This window comes from Alosa alosa, chromosome 9 (assembly GCF_017589495.1).
Source record: "Alosa alosa isolate M-15738 ecotype Scorff River chromosome 9, AALO_Geno_1.1, whole genome shotgun sequence".
In the NCBI taxonomy this organism is placed as follows: domain Eukaryota; kingdom Metazoa; phylum Chordata; class Actinopteri; order Clupeiformes; family Clupeidae; genus Alosa; species Alosa alosa.
In genome coordinates, this window is record NC_063197.1 from 33,747,582 (window position 1) to 33,760,081 (window position 12,500).

General features: G+C 43.1%; 1 protein-coding gene across 1 annotated transcript in view; it reads right to left on the minus strand.

Annotated features, from left to right (window-relative positions):
* Positions 1-12,500, minus strand: part of fcho1 (FCH and mu domain containing endocytic adaptor 1) — an 80,373-nt gene that overhangs the window by 54,404 nt on the left and 13,469 nt on the right. Inside the window, exons 4-5 of the mRNA XM_048252930.1 lie at positions 7,778-7,869; positions 3,056-3,130 (exon numbers count right to left, since the gene is read on the minus strand). Coding sequence (XP_048108887.1) covers positions 3,056-3,130; positions 7,778-7,869 — 167 coding nt within the window. The remainder of the gene's footprint in view (positions 1-3,055; positions 3,131-7,777; positions 7,870-12,500) is intronic.

Sequence of the window (12,500 nt, forward strand, 5' to 3'; positions counted from 1 at the left end):
GCTAAACAGTGGCTAGTTTTCATAAAAATCCCTGTTTTTTTTTCTAGAAATGGAAATATTGCGTCTTTTATGAGTCACTATCACCGACATATTCGCACTCTGGCAAGGCGTGCCCTCTTGCAAGCCTTGACTGCCTACAACCCACTCCGCTAGGCCCGCTCGTGGTGGAGATGGAACTCCCTCCTCAGCACGGTGTTCAGTCACTCCTTGTAATGTTTTTGACCTGTCATGGTCAGAGTCATCTTGTCTTAGTAGAAAGGTGGACTCATCCAGCGTTGTCTGGTGAAAACGCACCTGCTGCAATATCTTTCTCTTCGACTTTTTCATTTCTCCCTTCAGCACCTGAGAAGTGGCCTGAGTGTTGCCTGCAAAGTTTCTGGGAAGAGATCTAACGAGACCTGCCACCTAGTGATAAACCCACGAAAATAAATGACCTGATTTTGACCTGGCGTGCATGTCACTGATAGGCTAATCAGTGTGACTGATTCGAAAAACAAAGCGGCAACCATCAAAAGCCGAGTTAAGATCAAACGTCCAGATCTTGCGTTTTCGATAGTCATATATTTAATTTTGTAAGGCCCGTCTTTTGCCCAAACCTTATGCATTTCTAAAGAATGCCTTTTGCAGTCAATTTACATGTGTGGATGCCTGTGTTTGATCTGTATTGTCTTAGCTGGCCATGGCCAAAGATCCCCAACACCCGCTCATGCATAAAGTGACCATTTGCTCCTTGTTCTGACCCCTCTACTGAGAGATAACTCAGTCCTGGGCCTATGTGATGTCTTGGTGAAATAGGCCAACCTCATTATCATACAGTATTGCTCTGTAAATATGTGTTGTGAATAATACATTCATGTTTGGTCTTGAATTAATACTTGTAATGTGGGCAACAGTCTGATTATCGTTTTGGTACAATTGAATGTATCTGTGCATAGTTGTAGATTAAGAATTAAACTGTAGCATAAAGTTATGATATCCACCTGGGCCACACCCATCCACCTCAGACAACAAAGGCTCTGATGAGTCGGGGGTGGCCCAAGTGAATGATAAAAGTGGAGGCTCTGGTCCTCCAGGGGCCTTCTTCTCTCCCATCTTGGGGCTTCTTTTCCCATCTTCTCTTCTTTTCCACCTTGGACCTCTTCTCTGGGTCTCTCTCTCTCTCTCTCTCTTATTGTTTTATCTGGTGTATCTGTTATCTTTAACTTGTCAAGTTTACCTCTGTGAATTGGTGAATTGAAGTTTCCTTTGTTACCATTTGCTACTTTGTTACAGTAGACCCTGTGAGTTTACTTGTACATTCAACTGAAGTGATATTGGTTACATTTACCTTTAAGACTTAATGCCTATTAAATTGTTCATTTGCCTACCAATCGTATAGGCTATCTTCAATTCTCGTAGTGTGCCATGCCATTCTCCTTCATAGCTGATAAACTAGTTACTTGGTAATTGATTGGTGATACAAATTATTAATCAAATGGAGTCAGATTAACGAGTATGTAATAATATCATTGCCATTTAACTCTTCACCCTATTTGTCCACACAAGCTCTTTCAAGTGAGGATATAACTCAACGTCTCTATGTTTCCGAGGCTATATAATATATATATATAACTCTTCTGAAAGGCTTCTTACAATTTCCATTCATCACAGAGTTCCCAAAATCACATATAAGGTGTGTTAGAGTGTCTAGTTTCGTAATAAAAAAAAAAGAAGCTAAAAACGTGATATTACTATTTTGGCACTCAACGCATTTGGCACTCAATGAGTTAATCCTTCTAAAGATCAAAGAATTCAAACCTCTTCAGACCTGAAAACCCATAAGTAGCAACATGTTTCTGTATTTATTTATTTTTTTAAAACACTACTACTAAGTTTGATGTAGTCTGGACAGAAATATACAGTATGAGAAATACTTTTTTGGAGCACCGAATGCATTTAATGTAAATCTATTCCAATAGACCCCAAAAATAAAATGATGAACAGTGTAAATGGGAATCTTTAGCGTTTGACATATTGACAGCAGATCTAACAATGTCAAATAACAAGTGAAAAATGAACTTTAAGACATCTTAAATTTGGGATTATGATCTGAATGTATTACAACATGAGTGCAGCTCTCCAACATCTCGAACAGAGAACTTTGTAGAAAGAGACCCTGGAGAATAAAACACACAAGAGCAGCGTCTCTCTCTCACACACACACGCAGCAGCGCGCCTCTCTCTCTCACACACACACACACACACACACACACACACACACACACACACAGAGAGCAGCGTCTCTCTCGTCCATTAGTCAGTGGTGAAACAGGTGGACTGGCCAGCAGTGAGGAGATCTGAGCTGACACACACACAGACACACAGACACACACGCACACACAGGCAGACAAACACACACACACACACACACACACACACACACACACAGACACAGACACAGACACAGACACAGACACACACACACACGAGCGGAGGATGTTTGGGCCGTGGAGACAGGCAGCAGCAGCAGACAGGAAGAGAGAAGGAGGGTGACTGAGGAAGAGTGCGGACCGCAGCATGTGACCTCTGACCACACTGTGCGCACACACACACACACACACACACACACACACACACACACACACACACACACTTTCCCCCGGAACTCTTTACCCTCCTGTCAGCTTCCTGTCTTAAGTCCTGTTCAAGGTGGCACCACACACACGCCGGCTCTACTGAGCAGCTCATTTGCCACACACACACACACACACATCGGCTCTACTGAGCAGCTCATTTACCACACACACACACCTCTGCACTAGCTTACAGAGCCAAGAGAGCACGCAGACCAAAAATAAGATATACACCCCCCTCCCCACACATACACACACAGGTTTCTGTTACATTACTCCCCCATGACATGACCCCCAAATTAAACATTTCCCAATTCAAAGCTGTTTGAATCCACCACGACACTAAAGTCACTGGCCAACTACCCCCAATCCAAGAGTGTGTGTGTGTGTGAGTGTGTGTGTGTGTGTGTGCGTGAGTGTGAGTGTGTTAGCATGCTACTCACCCCAGGGGACTTCCACTGCTGGCCATCTTAGCCAGCTTGCTCATGGACTTCGAGTAGGTCTCCTCGATGGCAGCCCTGTCATGACACACACACACACACGTTTATTTTACAGTTCAGCACAATAAAGCCAAAAGCTGCCCATCAGAATATTCCTCATACTGCGTGTGGCATGTCCCCATGCTCATGTGTGCACATGTGTGAGTGAGCGCGTGTGCGTGTCCGTGCGTCTATGCGTGTCTCTCGGGTATGACCCTATGCTCATATGTGCACGTGTGAGTGTGTGTATGTGTGTGTCAAGGATTAAAGTTCTCTGTCGTAGGACGGATTTCCGTCAATTTGATTTTAGAAATGTCATATTTGAGATCGATGCAGATCCGATGAGAAAAAAAATAGGAGGGGGGAAGTTTCCTTTGCAACTACAAATATTAGGTAAATGTTTAAAGAACTAATAGTGTTCTTGAGAACTTTCTGTGTCTCAATCAGTGAGCGCTCAAGAAGATAGCCTACGTCAGCCATGAGTTTCGCTTTGTTTATGTTGTAGCTACACACTTGTCTGGAGGACTATAACGGTATAACACGTATGGAGGACTATAACGGTCTAAAAGTTGGATTATAGTGACACAATCGAGACAGCTGATGAGGTTGGCCAATCCGTTTAACTTTTTTGGATATGAGAAGTAGCGTAGGCCGTGTTCTTTCCGTGCATCAATGTAGACAATTTCTTACTATCGCGAACTCTTGTCAGGGGAGGTCATTCATTTTGGGTGTCACCTATGACGAACAGATAGCCTGCTATGCCACCCGATGTACTATTATTGTTACAGTTTTTAAATCAATGCAACTAACATTATGTGTAAAGCGACGCAATATAAACCGTAGCCTATGCAATTTATTATCCGGTCTGTTTTGACAACAATGTTTTTTACAATTTGCGACGGAAGGTTTTGACTGAGCGTGTTAACATAAAATAATAATAATATTGTTATCATCGCGAACTGTCGAGTAAGGGGGGTCAGTCGTGTTTGTGACGCACAGACAGCCTTGTAGCCTATTTTGCTTAGGCCTCACTTTTAACGACAGTAGGTTGTGAGTGTATGTTGACAAAAAATAATCATGCAATTAAAATAGTCAACTTAAAACTTTGCTATAAAATATTATTAATTTATAGCACAAAACCATAACCAGGTAGGCCTACCAGAACCCTCGTGATATTAAGCGCCATGATTTGTGTCGTCTATTTGGCAAGGCCACTAGCTGTCATGGATCGCGTTGTTGCAAAAGGAAGGCAGGTGTCAAAAGTTAAAAATAAATGGAGATGGGCAGCTGTTGGAAACGGAGGAGAACTAACAAGCCATGGTGTAAAGAAATTGAAGTGCCAGGGGTTTGCTTTTTGCGCTTAAGCTGCAAGAAAATTGTTTATGGATGCAATAGGAAAACGTTTTAGCACGCCACCAATCAGAAGACCGCCATAAGGTTAAAGTTCGTGCACTTCAGGACATCTTCCCTACCTGGTGCAACTAGCCACCACGACAGAGGTAGGCTACGTTCATCTATGGCTGACTGTTTTTACGTTTAGAAAGTAGGCTACGCATGTTCTTTCATAGCGCAACACGACCCGTCCTTCACCATATCGCAACCTCTTGTCAACCTTATACAATCTGTTGCTGAAGACAAAAGCGCCGTCTCCAGATTGTCATTATTAAATGCGCAGACCTACTGCATGAGCACACACAGTATTGCTGCTCATTGAAAAACTGAGTTGTCTGTAAAACTCAAAATTACCATGTTTTCATTAAATGCGGATGAGGCAACAAATGGAAATATGAACAATATCTAGAATTTTCTGATTCGTTACTTTGATGAGGAAATGGGAAGTCTTGCCAACTTGATTTTATAGATTTTACTTGGTGTTGAATTGCATATTAACAAGAAAAAAAAATCTCCCCTTTAAACACTTTTGGCCTGAAGTAATTAAATAAGAGTGTGTTAAAGCCTTTCTACAATATTGCTGAAGTAGAAAAGAACAGCAATGGCTAATCAGCAATGGTCAGGGATCGTACTAAAATATATTTTTGTTCATCAGGAAAACTCAATCTCAATCAAGAACACTCTCAATTCGCCTTATTCACATGGTGGCCATTGGCGGCTAAAAGGAGGCTACAGGGTTTTTTGAACCATAGGATTGTTATGTTCTATGCATTCACCTGTAGGTGGCATTAATTATATAGTAAATGTACCCTGTAGCCTCGTTTGGTTTAAACAATGGCGCCCGTGAATAAGGCTTAATACTCCCTTTACTTTGCTGTTTGCATCTTTTTGTACATTAAAACCAATAGGTCGCGACCGCAAAAAGGTGCTATCTCTATAGGTAGATATGAACAACGTATGACTTATGGCCTGAAAAAAGTTCAGTCAAACGATTTTTTTTTTTTTTCACTTTAATCCCTGGTGTGTGCATGTTACCATGCGTATGTGTGTATGTCTCAGGCACGTCCCTGTGCTCATGTGTGCACGCGTGTGTGTCTCGCGGGTCTGGTCACAAGTGGCCCGAGCTCGCCCGATATTTAAATCAACCCGACCACAACTCGGACCGCGAGTGATTAGCGCGATTAATTAAGACAAAGTTATACCCGACCCGCTTATTTACAAAATGTGCGCTTTTGGTTGTAGCCTACCATGCAGTGTGACAGTAGGCCATTTCTGTTAAACAAACTAATTTATTTGCTAAACTTTATGCAGTAGAACTACACACAACTAGGCATGCAGGACATAATGTTTGCGCAGGAGATTGAATGAGAATAAGACTAGAGCGCAAGCGCAACCAGCTAACAAGGATTAGCTAAACACTAAGACAAGACTTCAAGGCCATGGACATATTTTTTTTTTTTCGATAACATAAATGGTGAAGGCAGCAAGGTAGGCAAGAGAGATATATTGCTGGTCAAAACGTTAGCATAAGAACTGGTTTATAATGCTGAATGGAGCACAAAGCTTTACTGACCCAAATACACTGTTTAGGTCATGGACACAACGAACTATGTTAACTTTCATGCGCATACCAATGCGCAAACCTATATGGCCTATTGTTACATGTTGACTTAGTAATTAACAACCCAACAAGCAGTTATTGCAATTTAACCTTCTAAATGAATGTGGCATACAAGAAGTAAACATCAACACATCACAAATTTCACCTAGGTGCCAAACAAAAGGTTTTCCATATCAATCCCCAAAAATCAAAATTACATTCAAAGTAGCACAGTAGAATATCAATACGGGTCAAGCATCTTACTGTCTTTCAGTCTGACTCGCTTTTTGATGCACAGCGCACATCTGTGCCTGTGGGAGTGTCCAAAACGGCTGACCACTGGTGTGGCAACCTCCATGATAGTCCAGGTGCGTGAGCAAGCACATCAGTGACAGTTCGTGATCATAGATCCAAGAAATATATCCAAACCGTCGTGATGCATCTCTGAATCGCGAGTGCACAATGACTTCGATAACGTAGCATTAACGGAGCATCCAAGCTTGTTTGTGTCATCGTCTTTTCAAAAAGTAACGTCTCAAAGATGCACACATCTCTCTCATGACGCAATTTTACGAGCAATCAACAATGAGCAAATCACCATGTTTGACCCGCATGTCAAGACAATTGAACTTGGTCTGAACTCTTGACCTGATAAAAACCTTCTGCTGACTGATTAACGGTCCCGTTTAATAGTGTACATGCAGACAACACGTGATGGAATGGAATTCTTAAATTGGAAGGGAAATATTCATCCTTTGTGCCAGTGAATTATACACAATCAAACCAAAGTATATCAAAATAAAATACACAATCATGTCAAAATAAAAATATCCATGGCTTGTCCATCACACTATACATAGCGGTAGTAGATATGGCTGTGTAGTCTGTACCATAATTTATCAGTGTATAATATAAAGCTATCTATTGTTTGCTTGAGGTCTGAGAATAGCACTTAGCCTACTCCGTTTGGCTGGGAGGGCGTCTACCAGTCCCGCGTTTGTGACAAGTTATGTTGGTCGTGCCTGTTTTGTGGCTGTCATACTTTTAAATGGCTTCGTAATAAGTAGAACATAATTTGCATTACTGTCATCTTCTTTAAGAACCTTTCCAAATATTTCCCATATGTCGCTTTTCCTGGAGGGGTGTCTTTGTTATTTTAATATCTCGCGTCTTCAGCTTCTACCGTCTCCATCTCTAGCTGTCTCCACCTATGTGGCAAGTATGCTATGCTTCAACCAATGATATCTTTGGAAAGCAATTATGAGTTAAATATTGATGATAGCCTTCTTGTGATACTTTAAGTATATATATAATTAATTTTAACTGACCCACACGCAAATGACCCGAATATCATTAAAATATTTTTTTATGACTCGTAACCGCGGGGCGACCGCTCAATTTTGGGGCGGATCGCGCAACACTGGTGTGTATGTCTCAGGCGTGCCCCTGTCCCTTATGTAATGTGATGAGACATTAATGAGACAGAACCACAGACATGTTTCATGTTGAAAGCTGAAATATTATTTAAAGACACAGACAGAACAGTTGGACTGGTCTCCCAAACCTCCCACACAAACATACAGAGATTTTAAGTCATCCATAAAAATAGCAAAAGCTCTCCCATCACTCCATCACCATCTGTCTCTCTCCCTCCCACACCCACACACACACACACACACAAAACACCAGCTTACCTCTCCCGAACAAACTCTGCCAGCTCCTTGGTGGCAATCTGGCCATGTTTCATGTTGTGGTAGAGCACATCGAAGCCTGCATTCTTCTCCCCCTGGAGAAGACACACACACACACACACACAGAGGATAATGCTTAATCACTTTGACCACAGCATACCACAAGGGCCAACATGCAACAGCATTCAACAAGCAAGAACATTTTAATTGCTGTAATAAAGATGAGGAGAGCCTCAGTATGTAAACACACACACACACACACACACACACCCCTGGCATGTCAGAAAGGTGATAAGGTCAGATAGGTGATCCAGTAGCCTATACATGGGGTGCTTGTACGCATCCATGTATTAGAAGATAAAGAAGAGGGTTCATAGTTTTGGGGTGCTTGTATGCTTCCATGTATTAGAGAATGGTTCAGGAGAGAAAAGGGTTCATAGTTTCGGAGTTAAAGGAGCTTTTAAGAGACAGTGCTGAGCACAAGCTCCTCAGTCTGTTCAGAGATGAAGCAGAGGCAGCTTTATTTTAACATGGAGGAGACTTCACAGGTCTATTTTAACATGGAGACTTCACAGAAGAAGCAGATTTATTTTAACATGGAGACTTCAGAAGCATCTCGATTTTAACATGGAGGAGACTTCACAGCTCTGTTTTAACATGGAGACTTCACAGAAGCAGCCCTATTTTAACATGGAGACTTCACAGAAGCAGCCCTATTTTAACATGGAGACTTCACAGAAGCAGCCCTATTTTAACATGGAGACTTCACAGAAGCAGCCCTATTTTAACATGGAGACTTCACAGAAGCAGCCCTATTTTAACATGGAGACTTCACAGAAGCAGCCCTATTTTAACATGGAGACTTCACAGAAGCAGCCCTATTTTAACATGGAGACTTCACAGAAGCAGCCCTATTTTAACATGGAGACTTCACAGAAGCAGCCCTATTTTAACATGGAGACTTCACAGAAGCCCCTATTTTAACATGGAGACTTCACAGAAGCAGCCCTATTTTAACATGGAGACTTCACAGAAGCAGCCCTATTTTAACATGGAGACTTCACAGAAGCAGCCCTATTTTAACATGGAGACTTCACAGAAGCAGCCCTATTTTAACATGGAGACTTCACAGAAGCAGCCCTATTTTAACATGGAGACTTCACAGAAGCAGCCCTATTTTAACATGGAGACTTCACAGAAGCAGCCCTATTTTAACATGGAGACTTCACAGAAGCAGCCCTATTTTAACATGGAACTTCACAGAAGCAGCCCTATTTTAACATGGAGACTTCACAGAAGCAGCCCTATTTTAACATGGAGACTTCACAGGAAAAGGAAACAAGAGGCTCATTTCCTGCCACCTCAAACAAACGGAGGAGGAGGCTCTTATGAGGCTGTGTGTGTGTGTGTGTGTGTGTGTGTGTGTGTGTGTGTGTGTGTGTGTGTGTGTGTGTGTTAGCAGCTACACGTGAGGGCTAAAAAAAGCACGGCCAGTTTTCCCAGGTAAGGGGGAAATGGATGGAATGCTAAAGAAGTCCAGGACAGATCAGGAACACACACACACACACACACACACACCCTCTCTCCCACACACACACCTCCTCCCTCTCTCCCACACACTCCCTCTCTCCCACACACACACACACACACACCTTGTTACAACAGGATGTTCTAGCTCTGTCCAGTAGGGTTGTTGATGACACAATCATATAGGTATAATAGCCGGAGTAACATCAGGATCAGCTATTTCTAGATCATCATCATTACCTCATATAACTGTCCCAATCCATGTTTGTATACCATAAACCATAGGTTTGTAGTATACCATTACCAATGCATTTGCAAACCATAATTGAAAACCATAAAATAGAACATTAAGCAATGTTTACATGACAAACTCATGCCATTAGGTAAGGGCATAGAGTATTTCCATATGCAATATTTTAACTGTAGTAACTCACAAAAGGTCACTTTCTTTAATGATTTCACCTGCGGCTGGTGATGGTCATTCAGAGTTCTCCTGGTTCATTAGTAATGAGAAAACATCTATTCTGAGTTGGGCACCACAACACAACTGTTGGACTAATTTTTGCACCTTCACCATGACACTCACTCTCTTGAGCATCTCACCATGCACACAGAACTACAGGCCCCGTCACTACAAGCGTTTCATGCTTGATCACCCTCAAGCACACTGGATTTTTTACATTTAATTTATATAGTGTATTTAGTATTTAGTTTTGTTAGTTTTTCTTATCTCCTACTGTCTCTATTGTACAGTGGAGTTTTGTTATATGTTTATACTTATATTTACCATTTCTGCTGTAAGTGCATGTTGTGTGTGATGTCTGTATGCTACCGAGACCCCCTATATCTATCTACAACAACAATTACAAATCTAATTTTACTACCATAAAGTGTTAATCCTCCCCCCACACACACAGTAATACACCTGTGTGCCCACACACACACACACACACACAGTAATACACCTGTGTGCCCACACACACACTCTCTCTCGCTTTCTGAAACCTGACCTCAGGAAAGCTGAGATGGCCTCATACAGGGAGGAATAGTCTACTGACCAACCATTGGCAACAAGCCTAACAGACCACACACACACACACACACATTTAGTCAAAGAGCCAAACATGTGTAAATAGTCTAGATGTGGGGGAGGTAGGTTGTTTCATACAGTAACACCAAACAACAAGAGTAAGTCCCCTAAATACTGCAGCAAAGACAGAGCACTGGAATCCAATCATTTGCACTGTTATTCTAAATACTGCAGCAAAGACAGAGCACTGGAATTCAATCATTTGCACTGTTATTTAATCCATTGGTCATTCAGGACCAGTCGTTATGTCTAACACTCAACGCTATACAGGTTTCTCATTTCCATAAAGATGACCACTTCAACAGATAACACATGCAGTTCTGGGCAGGTGGCTTTGCATTTCATCAGGATACGTCCATTTGAATACTTTAGTTCTGCATAGATGCAAAGGCATTAGGTGACCAAAGTGGACTCATTCACACAGGTACACAGCGTGATGCACAGGGATGGGAAGAGACCACACTAAAGTACATTTGCACCAAGTACGCTTACATACATTAAAGTACGCTTACACTAAGTACACTTACATACATTAAAGTGCACTTACACTAAAATACAGCCTCAAGTGGAGAACAAACAGACCAGAATACAAATTACTGTCATAATTAAACATAATTTAATAACTTCATAGCGGTCACACCACCACCCTCTTTCTCTCAAAACTACTGCCCCCTTTCTTGCCTCCTCTCTCCCTCACACTCACACACACACACACACACACGACTCCGGGCTCCACGAGCCGGGAGTGTGACAACAGCTCGGCTTGGTGACAGCAGCGCTGGCGTTTAGAGTCATGTGACTGGCAGCTCAGCGGAGCGCAGCTCGCCACCTTACACCTCGTCTCCAGGAAAGAGGAAGCAGTGTGTGCAGCTCACACACACACACAATGTGTGCAGCTCTGCTCTTTACCATAAGACGAGAACACACACACACACACACACACACACACACACACACGTGTGCAGCTCTGCACCATGAGATGAGAACACACACACACACACACACACACACACACACAGTGTGTGCAGCTCTGCTCTTTACCATGAGACGAGAACACACACACAGAGTGTGCAGCTCTGTACTGCACTGCACTGCACTGCGAGACGAGAAGACAGCACTTCTCATGACACCCTGTCAGCTTTCAGTCAGAGTGGGGCCGCATTGGTGTGAGTGCTTCCTCTGGGTCAGGGACTACCAAGGTTCCCCTCACATGGTTTTCCTCACATGCCTCCCTCTGAATCAGGGACTACCAAGGTTCCGCTCCCTCCGAGTCAGGGACTACCAAGGTTCCCCTCCCTCTGAGTCAGGGACTACCAAGGTTCCCCTCACATGGTTCCCCTCACAAGGTTCCCCTCACAAGGTTCCCCTCATGGTTCCGCACATGGTTCCGCTCACATGGTTCCTCTCCCTCTGGGTCAGAGACTACCACGGTCCACTCACGCTCAGGAGCTGAATGCAGCAACATTCTACGAAACGTCGGCAGGGCATAAAGTGAGGAACAGCCTGATGGAGAGGTGGAACCGTGGTTCTAGATGTGCACACGCACGGAGAATAACAATAACAAGTGCTGTTGCATACACACGCACGCACGGAGAATAACAAGTGCTGTTGCACACTCATGCACACACACACACACCGCATGGAGAATAACAACAAGTGGGCGATCTAACTCATCCTGGAGTAGGACACACACACACACGGCTATCTAACCCATCCAGGAGCAGGACACACACACACACACACACACACACACACACACACGGCTATCTAACCTATCCTGGAGCAGGACACATTCAGTCCCCACTCACTTGACTTTAATTACCACACCCACTTCCTCCCTCCTCTCCTCTCCTGACTGGGAGCAGACAGCTACACACAGACACAACCCGAGACACACACACACAGACAGTAAATATGCAGCTGTTGGTTAAATTAGTGGTGGGGAACTGTTGGGGAGTAGCAAGGACAGTGGTGTGTGTGTTTGTGTGTGTGTGTGTGTGTGTGGAGAGGGGATGTTGCTGATTCTTTATCCAATGTAGGGCTGGGATCCGGTATCTTGGAACATTCCACAAGGCAGCTAGGAAGTCATGTGAAACCCTGTGTGTGTGT